This window comes from Epinephelus fuscoguttatus, linkage group LG17 (genome assembly GCF_011397635.1).
Source record: "Epinephelus fuscoguttatus linkage group LG17, E.fuscoguttatus.final_Chr_v1".
NCBI lineage: Eukaryota > Metazoa > Chordata > Actinopteri > Perciformes > Serranidae > Epinephelus > Epinephelus fuscoguttatus.
The window spans coordinates 40,753,195-40,769,995 of NC_064768.1; the positions used below are offsets into that span (position 1 = coordinate 40,753,195).

General features: G+C 45.2%; 1 protein-coding gene and 1 long non-coding RNA gene across 6 annotated transcripts in view; one reads left to right on the plus strand and one right to left on the minus strand.

Annotated features, from left to right (window-relative positions):
* Positions 1-13,979, plus strand: part of fam49al (family with sequence similarity 49 member A, like) — a 42,991-nt gene extending 29,012 nt beyond the window's left edge. For all 5 annotated transcript variants that reach the window (XM_049602117.1, XM_049602119.1, XM_049602120.1 and 2 more), the window contains 9 exons: positions 1,863-1,984; positions 4,511-4,616; positions 8,276-8,412; positions 8,507-8,584; positions 8,771-8,887; positions 10,260-10,339; positions 10,749-10,875; positions 13,484-13,554; positions 13,664-13,979. In XM_049602117.1, the coding sequence (XP_049458074.1) occupies positions 1,863-1,984; positions 4,511-4,616; positions 8,276-8,412; positions 8,507-8,584; positions 8,771-8,887; positions 10,260-10,339; positions 10,749-10,875; positions 13,484-13,554; positions 13,664-13,727 (902 nt within the window). In that variant the 3' untranslated portion in view covers positions 13,728-13,979. The remainder of the gene's footprint in view (positions 1-1,862; positions 1,985-4,510; positions 4,617-8,275; positions 8,413-8,506; positions 8,585-8,770; positions 8,888-10,259; positions 10,340-10,748; positions 10,876-13,483; positions 13,555-13,663) is intronic.
* Positions 1-16,801, minus strand: part of LOC125904640 (uncharacterized) — a 237,357-nt gene that overhangs the window by 111,453 nt on the left and 109,103 nt on the right. The window lies entirely within an intron of this gene.

Sequence of the window (16,801 nt, forward strand, 5' to 3'; positions counted from 1 at the left end):
AGAGTTTTGCTGTTGTTAAATGTGTACCGTGTTTCCTGTGGAGGCTTGCAAGACAAACAAAGTTCTCTCAGGGATTAAAGGTGCACCAGCATGACTGACTGATATACAGATGGTCATTTTGTGGGTGATGTGTGAATGAATGAACTTAATGCACAGAATGTTGCACAAAGTGTTTCACAATTCAGCTGTAGAGACGAACAGCAAAGAAATAAAACAGTAATCAAGGAAGCAAAAGCATGAACAAGCTTCAGCATCTCGCTGGCTCAGCAGCAGCAGAGGTCGTACCTGAGCTGTACAGTGTAAATGACAAAGTGCAGTTTGGGTTAATGAATTCAAATGAGCTTTAAAATTGAGATCAGAATCCTCTTATTTTTTGGGCCCACTAGTACGATCTCAATCTTATCTTCATTTAGCTCAAGGAAGTTCTGTCTCATCCAATCATTAATGGCTGATTAACAATCAGTTAATATGGATGAGACAAGGTATTTGGCTCACCTGGCATCATTTAAACCTCATGAAAACCTTTCAGGCACCATAAGTGAAGAAAAAAACCAAATTCAGATATAAGAGTGATGTGTTAATGACGCTACAAGAAAGCAAACTATTCCTTAATGCCATGAGCATATGCTTTGCTCATTTATTAATTACTGTACCTATTAAACAGAATCTTGCTGTTTACGGCAGGAACACAGGAGCACATTGGTGAGATCACTAAAGTAGCAGTGCTTGCTGTGCGTCTTGTGGCAGCCGGTGTGCATGTAGGATAACAAATATTCCATGATTACTCTTTCTCTGCAGGGAGGCGATGCCTCAGGGTGTAAAAATAATCACCGCATGTAGAGAGCTGCCTGGGCCCACTCCCACTCCCTCTTTATACCTGAGTCACACATGGAGACGGACAGCTGCAGGAAAAGAAATCCAAACACAACAATGACTTGAGAGGACGCGTCCTAAATTGTGTCCCTCAAACACTTAATCCCTCCTGTACGCATGCAGCACGCTACATAGGCACACAAAGCAGAGCTGTGACTGGGAGGTGCCCTGCGGCAAAAACACTGAGTTTACAGTACGTACGCTGCTCGGAGTGTGTGTGAGTGAGACAGAGACAGAGCCCAGAGGTGCTCCTCCCTGCTGAGTGTTTGCTTTAATGTTTCTCACAGTTGAACCTCAAGGGCAAAATAAAGTCTCTACCCATTCATAGATGCAGAGATGGATCAGACTATTACCTGGATCTGATGAGACAGTTACACCTAGCAGCATAAATCTCCTCTGAACAGACAGCTGAGACGATTAGAGTTCAGCAGTCAGACACAAGTGGAGCAGTCCGGTCTCTTTTACTGCGACTCAAACCATCAGGATGTTAAATTATCTGTTATCACATCCAAAAAGTTCCCTGAGGAGAAACTGACTCGTCATCTTCATGTCCTTATTGGACACCACACGCTGTAATCAAACCTCGCTGTGTGACAGAGCGTGGCGTGCAGGTCTCTTGTTATAATTCGATGGCGGGTAAATTGGATCATTCTTTTAGTGGCCAGATGTGGACCCTAGATGGCTGCAGTGTCCACTGCGCAGTGATTTCCACTTGTAGGGACATTTTGCAGTCGTGTAGTGAGTCAGTGTTTATCTGGCCGTCTAAGGTTGTCACCTCTTCAGCTCTTCCTCCGTCACTAACCTCCTTCTCTCCTCAAATCTCCTCTCATTATCTCCTCCCTCCCTCCTCGCCATCTTTCCTTTCCTCTTTTCTGCCAAATCCCTCCACATATTCAACCGTACCTTACATCACACTTTCACTTCCCACTCCTTCTCTCTTCCTCTTTCCCTCCTCCCCTCTTTGCTCCCCTTCCTTCCTCCCCGCCCAGATGCCCAGCCCACGGAGGCAGAGACAGCCGTGTGGAACCAGGTCAGCGCCGTGCTGGAGGAGGCTCATGGGATCCTTGCCGAGCTGCAGTCCTATAATGGCGCTGGCCAGGAGATACGAGAAGTGAGCGCGAAGCAGTCGATAAGTGCTGAACATCAATAAACTGTCGAGCCACGGTGCAGTGTGTGATTCACGTGGCCTGCCGGGGTGCAGCTCTGTACACGGTGCAGCCTGCAGCCTGTGCTGAATATAGGCACAGACAGAAATGTGTGAAAGAGTTTTTTCAAACAAACATTTCAGACAATATGTTGTTTTTTTGGCAACGCTCTGGTGGAGTCATAAACATCACCTGTTAGGAAGCTGCTGTGCCGTCTCCATGAACACCAGATGCATGGACACGTTACTGTAACCAGTTTCCACCGCTCAGCTGTTGGCATCACTCCTCTCCTCACCTTCAAGACATGTCTTAAGACACTTAGGCAGACTCTTACACTTAACTGTATTTCACTTAACATGTGCAGCTGCAGAGGATTGCTGAAGCTGGTCACTGTGTTCACATGCACAAAATATTCAGATTTTTGCCCTCTTTCCAAAAAAGACAACATTCCTACCAAGCTATTTGCAGAGCTGGGCGCCCAGTAGCTCACCGGGCACAGAGGCTGTGTCCTCACTGCAGGTTCAATTCCAGCCTGTGCCTTCTTTGCTGCGTGTCATCCCTTCTTAAACTACTCTATCTAACAAAGGCAAAAAGCCATAAAAATAATCCTTAAAAAATGTATATTCCACTAATTCTGTCACTTACATGCAGCTGTGGCTGGAGACACTTTACATTTTGCTTCATTGCATCAAAATAGTATTTTTTCAAAGTGCTCTTATCAGTGGAGCACTTGCTGGACCATGCGAACGCATCCTCCCTCTTTTATTCCCTCAAACACTTTCTTGAGAATCAGCGTTGCAATATTTGCACATATCCAAAAACCTGTTGATATCTAAGTCTTTCATAAAGTTTCATAGAGTAAAGAAACAATACCAAAGACACGTACACTCCAACGTCCAATGGAGTGGGTGTTGGACCAAAGAAACGTCAGGCAAAGTCTGCACACCCAGTAGTTCCCATTTAGAAGGATTTTAATGCAGTGATGTTTGGAGCCACACAGCTCTTTCCTCAGACTTCTGATAAATGACAGAAAGTCGCCATCTGAAGTACCCATAGTGCCCGAGCCAGTCGTGACACGCCACACCTGTTGCCCATATTCATAGTAAAGATAAACCAAGAAAATAAATGGACTACACTTTCACAGCGTCTTTCTACTCTTTCGACCACTCGAAGTGCTTTTTACACTACGAGTCACACTGCGCACTAGCTATGTTTCCATCCAAAAGTGATTTGAATCATTGGGAAATGTGCATTAAAAGAAATAAGAATCCTGTGTGTTTCCATTAAATGTACGGACTTTGGTGAAAACTATGAACTTGCGCGAGTTTTCTGCAGAACCGGAAACAAAACAAGTCTCGCATTCTTCTTCTTCTACGTTTTCTGGCGGTTGGCAACCAGCTTGTAAATGCATTACCGCCTTCCTGACCCGGAGTGTGGATATCACCATGGAGAGAGGTGCGCTACGTCACGCTTAATTCGAACATAACTGTTTCCATCCCCCGTTTTTCAAATCAACATTTTTTCAAATCAACCAAAACCTGGCTAAAGCAAGCGTATTTTAGTTTGTGTGAAACAGAGGATTTTAATTCGAATTTTGATGTTTCCATCATAATTTTCCGATGCGATACTTCTAGATGTGCATCTAAACAGGCTGATGGAAACACGGCTACTGGTGACCGAGGCTACTGTACAAGATGCCACTTGCTACTCAGTTTTAACACACTCACACAGCAGTGGAACAGCCAGCGGGAGCAAGTTAGGGTTCAGTAACTTGCCCAAGGATGCTTTGACATGTGGACTGGAGGAGCCGGGGATCAAATCGCTGATCTTCCAATTAGTGGACGACCTGCTCTACCGTCTGAGAAGAGCTCTTTCTGGTCAATGAAGTTCAGCATCACCGTCCCATTTTATAGGGCGGCTGTGACTCAGGAGGTACAGCTGGTTATTGTCTAATCAGTAGATCAGCAGTTCGATCTCAAGTTTACATGTCAAAGCATCCTTGTGCGAGATTCTGAACCCCAAATTGCTCCCAGTGGAGCAAACTGAATATACATGTGTACCCTAATATCATACCAGAGCAACCTTTAATACAAAACATAAAGGGAAAATACAAGCATGTACACATTTTATATCCTCCAGCCTCTGATACATTACGGACAGTCCCTAAGAAATGTTGTTGCTACTTTGTTGTATGTGCCTGTTGTGTGTTTTGGTCAGCTATGTCTCGTAAAGTCTTAAAATAACCTCCCTAAATAATACAAAGGATGTTATGTGTCATGTCAGTAAAACTAAATAAGGTTTTCCTGGTTAATGACATTTGACAGTCTTTGATAGTGAAGTTTTTACTGAACTGAAATTACTATAATATGGAAGTGATATCAGAGCTGAAAGTGAAAATGTTTTCCCTAAGTGAAGTTTGGCTTTGAGGCAGCGAGGATAGAAGAGACAGAGGATCATTTTTGGAGAGTAACATCTGTGCTCCTCGCCTGCAGGCCATCCAGAACCCAGGCGACCTCGCTCTGCAGGAGAAGGCCTGGAACGCAGTCTGCCCCCTGGTGGCCAAACTGAAGCGCTTCTACGAGTTTTCCCTCCGACTGGGTGAGTGTGGCTGTGGAGTAACTTCAGGTGATGTAACACTCTCTGGTGGCCATATTGGAGGACCAATAAGAGCTGGAATTATGGCTGCAAGCAGCTGTAGCCTAAATTTAGAGAGAGCGTTTGCTCAGTCGTACTCAGCGCCTCGTTTCTTTGATTCTGAGCAGCTATCAGAGGGAACATTTCTGCACCTCAGTGTGTGGATGTGTTGTATGGGTTACACAGTGAGAGGAAGGGAGGATTACACTGTAGCAGCAGTAGGAGATGACGTGCACAGAAAGAGGAGCATCACTCACGCTCATCTCTCTTTGCTGAGGCTGTAATGAGCTTTTCTTGCGTTCTGGCAAAGCTGTAAATTCTTTCTTTGCTCTGTTTGTCACATCTTGTGACAGAGATGTGTGTGAGGTGGGCGTCTCAGAGCAAGTGTACAGGACTGCTGACATGTTCAACACGAGCTGTTGTTTCGTCTTTTTGACAGCGATTCGACAGGTCCAGGATGTGACACGTGTGACGTGTACGAGATGTGACAGACAGTCTCTGTTAATAGCCACATTGTGACCCTGACAAATACAGTGAAAAGACATTTCAACACAGTGAACACACCGTATACGTTTCACTGAACCTGAAATAAGAGTCAGATTCATTTTAAGATGATGAGCCAACAGGGAGACTCTGATCATCACCAGCAAACCTCATCTTGTGCTGTCAGTGCTGCTTCACAGCTCCACGCCACCGCCATGATTTCACGTGCAATTTCAGTCCGGTAGCATTCCTCAACACACACACACACACACACACACACACACACACACACACACGTACTATGATGTCCTCTCAGCCATCTCTGCAGCATCCTGACCTAGCAGGCAGGCAGTCGTTGCTACGGAAACAGTGGTACATGGTCGTCCAGCACAAAGAGAGACGGGGAGAGGAGTAACAGCAGAGGAATAGACTTCGTCTGCCGCCTCTGCTCTGCCTTCCAATAATACTTCGATCTCATGGACATCACTTTCTCAGCTTACCATAGAAAGAGGCCTAACTAATTATTAATGATAATGTATCAGCGCTAATGTATCTGTGAGGTATAGTACAACAGATAGCTCGGAGACGTCCCGCCCTCCTCATGCACAGAAAGGGATCTAATCTTGCACAAACTAGAAGCTCCTTCCTGTTAAGCTCCATTTAGGTATTGATTAAAGCAAAGGAGACAACAAGAGGTTAAAAGGTCACGTATACAGTAAACAAACAGCTGCAGTGTGTCAGTATGTCCCCTCAGGAGTCAGCGCTCAGGATAGGGAGCGAGCGCTCTGTGCTAACAGCAGGAGGGAGAGTGGGGTTTCTGCCCAGGCCCTTTAGATGAAACACTTCATAGCTGTATTTATAGAAGGCCCTTATGCATTTTTAATGCAGAGGAAGGGATGGGGCCTCGGGGGACTTTGCTTCTGAGGCATCACTGCTCCACAGAGCCTCTGAGGTCCAGCTCCGGTGTCTGATTTGTTAGAGAACAGGCTTAGGTTCAATAGCATGTGTGACACAGGGGATATGTGTGGTCAGTGACACAGCGTCCACGAGGGCGCTCAGGCTGTGTGAGCGGCCGCCGTGTGATCTCTGTGGAGTCACATGCACAGTATATGTTCATTTAGTTTGTCTAGTTGAAGGAAATGTATTGTTAATGCAAAAGAGAGCTGCTGAACTGCAGAGCGTCTGCAGCCTGCTCCTCAGAGGCCACAGGCTACGTTAGCTGCTAGCAGGCTAACACACCCTGCTCTCTGGGTGCATCCCCAGTTGGGAATTTCAACTTGAACGCCCCCTTAAGTCAGGCAGAGGAGTCTCACCCACCCTGACCTCAAAATCCAAGATGGCTGCTCTGTGCATCAACAGTAGTGAAAGCTGTAGTAAAAAATGTTTATTAGCACTTCTGTCTTATTTACGTCTCATTAAACAGTCATACACACAGTCCTGTCCAACGTCTATTGGTGGACAGGTTGCTGCAGTGTTTCTGTGCCAGAAGTACAGAGTAAGGCCCCGATCACGTCGGCATGATACGCCGCCAGTTGCTGTCACTGTGTAACAGTGTCAGGGAGAACCACAGCAGGACAACAACGAAAGTTAAGGTGGTGAAGGTTCTAGTAGGGCAGGTGGAGGGGTGCAGGATGGGTCCAACAACCACTGACTTTCACCCAGGAGGCTGGTGTTTGCTTCCAGTATGATTGACTTGATTAACTCGCAGTGTTGTATGGACGTAGTGCTTTTATTTTGAAAGAGACTGTATGCAAACTGTACATTTCCTGTGAAAACAGAAGTGTATTTTGAAAACAGACAATGCATGTAACAGGCTGAAGTTGACATGGCGTCCCAGAACGTCAACAACCAACACACCCAGGGTACCTTGGACGCCATATGTGGACGTGGAAAGTCCATGACCAAACGTGGACATGTGACGAGGTCACAGTGAGGATGGGTTAATGGTTTCACACAGGAAATGAGCAGCAGTCTGCAGGGTGAAAGTCCAGTGTTTGTTAGTCCCATCCATCTCTCGTACCACCCGCCCTGTATGGACTCTCTCGCTCCTTATACTATTGCAGACAGTGTCAGAAACAGCCGCCACTCAGTGCAGATTATACAACCACGAATAGTGTCTCAGTGCATCGGTGTCTGACGCTGACATTCTCTGACAAAGCGGTTGTATTTGACGTGTCTGGCTGTGGCCGGCGGCGTCAGAAATAGCTGCAACCTGGTGTGTATCATAGCGAAAGTTCCCTCTGTACGTTCTGACGCTGAAGTCACTGACAAAGCAGCAGCATTTGACGAGTTGGGGGTGAGAACGGTCAGGTGCTCAAAGGTAATTGGAACGCAGCATCTGATCAAACTGTGGACGGTTGAGATGCATCATGGGTAATTTAGGCAGCAGGTTTTAATGAGGAGGAAGAGTACATGGATTAGAAAGATTAACTCTGCTTCTGCTGCATTGATTTTGGTCCTTTTTAAAAACCATCCATCTTGAGCCTGACAGTTACAGGAGGGCAATGCTAAATCTGTGGAGGACTCTTGAAGTGAGTTAATGTGTCATCTATACCAGATTTGAGGGCAATCAATGAAGCTGAAGTTGTTGATGTTTCTAAATCAATGTGGTGGACCGACTGACGAATCAACACACCAACATGGTCATCCTTAAAGCCACACAGCTTGCCTGGCTAACTGTGTTACAAAGAAAAAGAACTCCACATTTAGAGTTAAACAGACATGTTGAAGCTCGAGGGCTCTAATGTTAAATTTCTGGTCACATTAAAAGTTAAATGGCAGCCAGAAGGGCCCCGTTTGAGGACCTGAGCCCTCTTCTCTGAGGGGATCCAAAGGCCTGTCCTACTGCCTGAGGCCACATCCCTCTGTGCCCTAAAAGTGCTGGGTCCATGTCTGAAAGGTATCCCATGATATGCAGCGAGGACGGGACGGAGCTGAAGTGACTTCATGTGTTTGAAGCAGTTTAAATCTGCTGCTGCTGCATTTTGTTCTTAAATCTAGTGACATGAAAGAGACTTGAGATCCAGGTCAGATTAGAGAGTTACAGCAGTCTGAACACAAGAGGGAGATGAAAACCTGAACATTAGCAGTGTGGCGTGCAGATTCCAGCTCATGCAGATACATGTCTGATACCTTTGCAGAGAACGCCTTGCGCAGCCTGCTGGAGGCGCTGACGAGCCCGCCGTACGCTCCCATGCAGCACCTGGAGAGAGAGCAGGCCCTCGCCAAACAGTTCGCTGAGATCCTTCACTTCACACTCAGCTTCGATGAACTGAAGGTGAGCAGGATAACGTATGGTCTGATTAGCTCACAGACTGACCTTTACTGTGCTGGAGAATCCATATGATAAATCACCTCCTCTCTCTCTGCAGATGACAAATCCAGCCATTCAGAATGACTTCAGCTACTACAGGAGGACTATAAGTAGGAACAGGCTGAACAACCAGCAGGTGAGGCTGTTCATGTGGCATGGCTCCTCTTTGTCTCTTAAATCATTCAGGTGGAGGTCGTTCTTTCCTCCTAACCACACAATTCCATCTGCCATTCGAGTCACACAGATGACTGGATGATTATTGGACTGAGTGCAACTGATGATAAATGCTTATTAAGCACATCTGCTTTGTACCTGCACACAGCTGGAAGCAGAGAACGAGGTCAACAATGAGATGGCGAATCGGATGTCTCTGTTCTACGCCGAGGCAACACCAATGCTGAAGACTCTGAGTAACGCCACCACCAAGTTTGTTTCAGAGGTACGTCTCCGATTCTTCCCAAGTCAGGTCTAAGGACATGGATTGATTACTGAGCGGACCAAGAACCCCGAGTGTCAGGGGCTCCCCAGGCCTGAACCTGCAAGATGTCACTCAAATTAACACAAACCAACCAGAAAGAGACTCACAAAGACCAGAAATGACCACAAAGAGACACCAAAAGACCACAATGTGACACCAAACGACAACAAAGAGACAAAAGGACCACAAAGACACACAAAACGACCACAGATAGACACAAAAGACCCTATTGAGACACAAAAAGACCACAAAGACACATAAAAATGAAGACAAAGAGACAAAAATGACTTCAAAGAGACACAAAAAGACCACAAAGTGACACTAAACGACCACAAAGAGACACAATAAGACCCCAAAGAGACAAAAAATGACTACAAAGAGACACAAAAAGACCACAAAGAGACAAAATTGACTTCAGAGACACAAAATGACCACAAAGAGACAAAAAAGACACAGAAAGACCACAAAGAGACACAAAAAGACCACAAAGAGACAAAAAATTACTACAAAGAGACACAAAAAGACCACAAAGAGACAAAATTGACATCAGAGACACAAAATGACCACAAAGAGACAAAAAAGACACAGGAAGACCACAAAGAGACACAAAAATGACTACAAAGAGACACAAAAAGACCACAAAGAGACACAAAAATGACTACAAAGAGACACAAAATGACCACAAAGAGACACAAAAAGACACAAAAAGACCACAAAGAGACAAAATTGACTTCAGAGACACAAAATGACCACAAAGAGACAAAATTAAAACCACAAAAAGATGCATAACACTGCTAAGAAACGCAACACCACCACAAAGTCTGTGTGTTTTGCTCCTGTGTTGAAAAGGTGTTGGGGCCCTTTGCATATCTGTGCCCAGGGGCCCGTTGTCTCATAACCCACCCATGTCTGTAGATAAGTCTCTTGTACTGAGACTTGGTTAAAACAAAAAGTAGGCACTGAGAACTGAGCTGCAGCGCTGAGTCAAACTCCCCCTCCTTCTCTTACTGTCAGAACTGTATTCTAGTGTTTCTTATGATCTCTACACCTCAGAGCATCACGACCAACAGACATCTGAGACCACTGCAACATTTAGAGGACATGTTGGTCACGATCGCCTCTCAGCAAAGTCGCCCTGCCTTCCTCATACTTTACCAAACTGCAGCCTTGTCTCCACCTGGTGGCAGAACATTTTGTTCAGTCAGTAAACTACAGAGGGAGGAGAGAGGGGAGAGATGAGCGTTCTCAGTGTTTTTCTCACTTCCAAACATTTAAATGAATGAACCGTAACAGGCTTTGCTCTGCTCTCATGTCTCTTTGTTCTGTCCTTTAGAATAAGACCTTGCCCATAGAGGACACCACAGACTGTCTGAGCACCATGGCCTGTGTGTGCCGTGTCATGCTGGAGACTCCGTGAGTATTTCCACACTTCCTCCCATCATCCTTTCTTCAGCTCATCTGTGTCTCTGCTCGTCCTCTCCAAAGGTCAGAAGCCCAGATTTTAATTAACGAGCCTTTCAAAGTGAACACAAAGAGGCCTTCTCATGTTTGAGTAATTCAATAGAATGAATCACACTCGTTCACTCATTCATTCATTGATGGAGTCCTTCATGCTACATTTAAAATGGTTCATCTTTCTTTATGTCTCTTTGTGAATAAAAAGTCATCAGCAATTTGTGGAGACAATCGCACAGAGCTTTAGATAACAGCAGCAATAATCTGCGCCTGACTCCACGTCCCATCCTGCTCTCTGCTCTGATTCAACAATCTGCTTAATGCCCGTGTGTTAAACTGCTCTCCTCCATCACTGTCTCCGTCACAGGGAGTACCGCTGTCGATTCACCAACACAGACACCATGCTGTTCTGCATGAGGGTGATGGTGGGAGTCATCATTCTCTACGACCACGTTCACCCCGTCGGGGCTTTTGCCAAGACCTCTAAAATCGATGTGAGTACACAGTTTAAAACAGATCTGCCTCCTGAGAAGCTGCAACACTCTTAAACACCCCCTTTGAAATGTCTATTTGATGACATTAGACACAGTGCAACACCCAAACAGGCTCTTGGTTAGGTTGGCTTCTGTGCCAAGTCCCCAGGAACAGTATTGGGCTAATGTCTGGTCTGTCTCATGATGCCGTGGGGCCCAAAAAGTCTTTTTCCCATAGACTTACATTAGTAAAGAGATGTCTGTCCCAACCCTCACAAAATGACTCCTTTCACTATCAGAATCTGATCCTTTCAGTTCGATAACATTTAAGTCTAGAAGAGCCGCACAGTTAAATCCTTTATCCCCATTCTAGCTAGCAAAGGGCTAAACAGGAAGTTCGCTGCTTGGTTAAAGGTTGTTTTCACATATAGTCCTTTTGAACACACTGAACTCAGTCCTCTTAAAGTGCACCAAAAAGTGGACCAAAACAAAAGGGACTCAGTTCTTTTTGTGTTCACATTGTCAGCTCATTTGGAAAAGGACTCAGTTCTATTCCTGGTCAACTTCAGCTCTGATGGGGCCTCAGTCCTCTTTCACACTATAGCCCATATTTGTTTTTACTTTGACGTGGTGCTAATGTTGGCTTAGCATTAGTTTGGACACTGACTAATGGCCAGGAAAGTGTTTTATGCGGAACATGATGATGTCAGAGTGAAGCTGACCTTTGACCTTTTGGATATAAAATGTCATCACTTCATTATTTTATCCTTTTCTTATAATTAGCATGTGAATTCTTGAGTTATGACCAAAAACACATTTTGTTAGGTCACACTGACCTTTGACCATCAAAATCTAATGAACTCATCCCTGAGTCCGAGTGGACGTTCCCTCTGCACAGTGATACAATTGACCTATGGCTAAGCCACGCCCCCTCCACTCACTTGGACAAACTATCAACATTCAGTGCCCGGCGCTATGGCAGGTGTCACAGTACACGGCATTTCACAGGAGGCAACTGATGATTTTTGGAGACATAACGATCAGATGTCATTGAGAAGTAACCAAAAGGGCCTAAACTACGCATTGGAGAGATATATTCATCATTTTATTGTTGAGAAGGTCGATGAAAAGCTTAAATTACAAGCCAACATTTACAGGTCACAGTGTACGCTTGTGAACCGCATCTGGTTGCCGTCACCATCAAAGACAACAAGTTAAAGTGCCACTGAAGTTAAGGTTTTTGGCTCAGAATATGAGAAAAGGATAACGGCCTTTTTACCATCTTTACCAAGAGTGTCTCTGCGTTAGTTTGGTGCTACAGTATTTACACTGAATCATTCAGCATAACGTTTGCCAACCTTTGTTATCTCTGCCATTACAGATAAGTTAATGAAGCTAAGCTCCAGAAGGTTAACGCTATTTAACTAGAGCCCTTGACAACAGCTAACAATGATGTACCATCACCAAAGTACAAAACTAGAACAAAATAGGCTAATGAACTCCCAGCAAACAAGGTGACATGATGAACAACGCAGCTAGGAGCTAACGTTAGGCTAACTTTAGCTAACGTTAGCTAGAGATGTTAAAGATAACTTTATATTTCTTTCCAGCAAAGTGACAATATGTTGCCTCAAACACAATGTTGACTTACCTTAGAACAGGTGTAGACATCATTGTTAATCTTATTCACGTTGAGCTGATGTTGTGGTCTAACGTTACCACACAACTTTATCCAAAGGAGACACTTTTCTCGCTTGAGATGTGGTTTAAAGTGTAAAAATACACCTGGTCGCCCAGCCTCTCAGGATACCTTGTGTCAGAGTTGCATGTACCCCATGCACACCGTTTGACCATTTTTAAACTTCAAATCTCAGAAAAAGCTCATAAAACCCAACAAACTGACTTTCTGTAATGCATTTCAATGGACGTCCAGGCAGAGAATGTCCCAGTGTATGGGGATGGCTATACGCACTGTGATTGGCTCATCGCGTTTGAGGGCGGGGCTTAGCCATAGGTCAATTGACAGGTGTAGTTCAGCAGAAAGAAAATAGTTCCTACATGAAACTGCTCACAACAAAGTCTGTGGAACATCTTGAGTAACCAGGTCATGACTTCTGCGAAGAGACGTTGATGTTGAGTTTTTAAATGTATTTTTTTGGCGCTTTGAGCACCACAAGCCGAGCACCATCTAGTTCCATTATATTGGAGAGAAGGCAGACATCTCTACAGCCGATATCTCCAACACTGTGCAACTCACACTAATACTATCTAGACTGATACATAGTGCTACGGGTAACAGGAGAAATATGTGTGTTTGATTTTGGAGTGAACTGTCCCTTTAAATCAAACAGTGAGAAGAGCAAAAATATTTCTTTGATTCAGCAGGATCATCATCCTTACCTGGACAGACAATAGATCACGCTTCATGTTAAACCATAACGAGCCCAGAGGGAACCACAAGTCTAACCTTATCGAGACCTGTGTTTGCTCATGTACGAAACATATTCACACACTTTGACTTTATAAAGGTGTGTGTAGAGTCGGTGTTTGGCTGCAGCAGCAGGAGATGAGGTAGATCTGAGGCTGCTGACCTTTCTCTAACACCGTGTGTCGTCTTTGTGTCGCGCAGATGAAGGGCTGCATCAAGGTGCTGAAAGAGCAACCGTCCAACAGTGTGGAGGGACTTCTGAATGCACTGAGGTGTGTATGAACATGTGTGTGTGTTTTAGTGACAGAGAAAGAGATATAAACAGATGTGACGCACAAATATGTCTCAGAGCATTCTGATGTCTGTCACTGTCTCCTTCAGGTATACGACACGGCATCTAAATGATGACAGCACCTCCAAACAAATCAGGGCCCTGCTGCAATGAGACGGAGGAGAGAGGGAGGAACGAAGGAGCGCACTTGAAGAAGGAGGAAAAAGAGAGGAAGAAGGAGGAAACAAACGCCAGTGGCTGATAAACCTGTTTGTTTACAACGAACAAAGAAAATCATCTCCAGGTCCACACAAACCTGATGATAATAAGAAGAGGAAAATAATTATATATATTGTCAGCTGTCCATCATTCTGTCTCTCATTTTGTAAAGTAAGAAAAGAGAAAAAAAAAAGCCAGAAAAGAAAATATAGATATATATTAAAACAAGTGAAACACAAGCAGCAGATGAAGAAGACGTAGGGTTAAAGAGGAAGCTATATTGCAAAATTTAAGGTCAGAACCAACGCAAACTGAAAATGTACAAAAAAAGAGAGGGTTCATGTTCCAGCAGTAGTCTGACAAGTATTTTTGCACACACTTTGAAACGACACCATCTCCTTTCCCCTGAGATCTGATCCCAAAGTGATTCCCGCAGACTTTCCCGCGCCCCCTCGCTCAGTTAAACCGGAGGAGGTTTGAAGCTCTTGAGGTTGCAGATGTCTGACTCCTTCAGCTGCACCGAGCTCAGGTGATTCATGGAGCAATGTGATGGATGCACTCCGGAGATTTGCTTCTGCCTGTTTGTTTCTTTTCTGCGTCGGTGCAGTTGAAGTAGAGGAGGCAAGGACACAAGTTGTTAGGATGCCTCCATTCTCTTCGCCCTGATTTCTCCCTCATTGCCCGTCACCCTCACCCCTATTCCCATCCATCCCTCCATCCATGAGATACCTGATTTTTCCTCGGCACATAAAAATCCCCTCCATGCTGTGTGCCCGACGCTGTAAATGTTCCAGCACGAAACATCTCGTGAGTAGTCTGGCTTTACTTGAACAACTTTGTTCACTCTCTCTTTCTCCATGGTGCTAATGTGGTTTAGATATCACAGTACTATCTTGTTAGACATCAGCTCCTTCATCCCTTTTTCTCTGCACTAATATGTTAAATCTCAAGCTCTGAGAACGGCAGATGTGCTTTCTGTGATTTCACATTAGTGCACAAACAGGGACGAATCAGATTTTACTCGACTTGTATGATCCGTGAGAGGCTTTCTGGGAAACCACAGCACACTTACTTCTTCACCCAGTGCCAAAGCTGATTGGTTTTTACTTTTATTGTATCATCAAGCCAGGCTGGATGAAGAGGAGGAGGAGGAGGAGGAGGAGGAGGAGGAGGAGGAGGGGGGGGGGGGGAGGGGGGGGGATTTGAGGGGTTGAAATCTTGTAAAACATCACAAACATCATTTGGGGTACATATGAAACAGCCGAGACGACACAAGCCGACACACACACACAGTCAGAAAGAGTCACACGTGCATTTTAAGGGAGAGATCTGAGTGTCACAGTGTAAATATGAGTCTCTTCTCAGCAGGCATCTACATGGTCAGCTTGGGTCCTCGAGGAAAAACACAGTCTGCATACAACTCTTAGTTTTAGTACGAGGTGGTTAAAGAGCTACATCATTGAATAAGTGGGAAATAAAAATGAAAATAAAAAAAGATTCAAACGGAGATTAAAAAGAACAAGTGCTGTACTTTGGATGTCTATAGCCCTTAGTCTAATTTAATTTGATCTTATAATATATTTTCTATACAGGGGTATGTGCACAAGCATATTCTGTATAAATATATAGATGGCATGTTGTAAAAGTTCTGACAGAAATGTGTAAATAAGGTGTTTTTATTCATTTTTAATTGTTCAGTGACGCTGAAATTGGGTATGTGTTGTCTCTCAGAATTACCATGCGTTTGGCTTGGACCATCGGACTTGCCGTAGTCATAGGTTTCAGAAATTCAGCTTCATTATTATTGCAGATGAACCAGAGGGAGGGGAGGGACGCTGTGTGGGGGGGAGAGGGGCTGTCCATTTGCTTGTTATTTTGTACATTTTGTGCAACAATAAACTTGTCATTTATTACATTCAACCACTGATGTTGTGTCTCTGTACAGCGCCACGTAAGTCAGAGCATGTGTGGTTTCTTTTATTAATAATACATCCATTTTCATCCGGGGCGGGTCGCAGGGGCAGCAGGCTGAGCAAAGCACCCCAGACGTCCCTCTCCTCAGCAACACTTACCAGCTCCTCCTGCGGGACCCCAAGGTGTTGCCAGACCAGATGAGATATATAATCCCTCCAGTGTGTTCTGGGTCTGCACAAACCACCTCAACTGACCCCTTTCAACATGAAGGAGCAGCGGCTCCGAGCTCCCCCAGGATGTCTGAGCTCCTCCCCCTATCTCTGAGACACCCTACAGAGGAAACTCATTTCAGATGCTTGTATCTGTGACCTCATTCTTTCAGTCACTACCCAGAGCTCATGACCATAGGTGAGGGTTGGGACAGAGGTGGACCAGGAAATCAAAAGCTTTGCCCTCCGGCCCAGCTCCCTCTGAACCACGACTGTCCGGCGCAGCGCCCACATCACTGCAAAAGCCGCACCAAACTGCCGATCCATCTCACGCTCCATTCTCCCCTCAAGATCTCAATACTTGAACTCCTTCGCTTGAGGCAGGAACTCTCTCCCAGCCCAGAGGGAACAATCCACATTTTTTCCAGCAGAGAACCACGGCCTCACATTTGGAGGTGCTGACTCTCATCCCGACCACTTCACACTCAAACCACCCAGGTCATGCTGGAGGTCGCGGTGTGATGAAGCCAACAGAACAACATCATCTGCAAAGAGCAGAGATTCAACTCTGAGGTCCTCAAACTGGACCCCTTCCTTCCCCCGGCTGTGCCTTGAGATCCTGTCCATGAATATCACAAACAGGATCAGTGACAAGGGATGTCCCTGTCGGAGGCCAACACCCACCGAGAACATGTTTGACTTTACGCCAAGTATGCGGATGCAGCTCTTAGTTTGGTCACACGGGATCACACAGGGTCGGATAGCTCATAGCAGTGAGCCTGGTCCCTCCTAGTCATGCAGTACCACTCCCCGAGGGACGCAGTCGTAAGCCAACAGTTCTAAGGGGTATATGATATACCAGGATACATTTTTAAAAAGCATTAAAATAGAGCTTGTTAAAAAAAG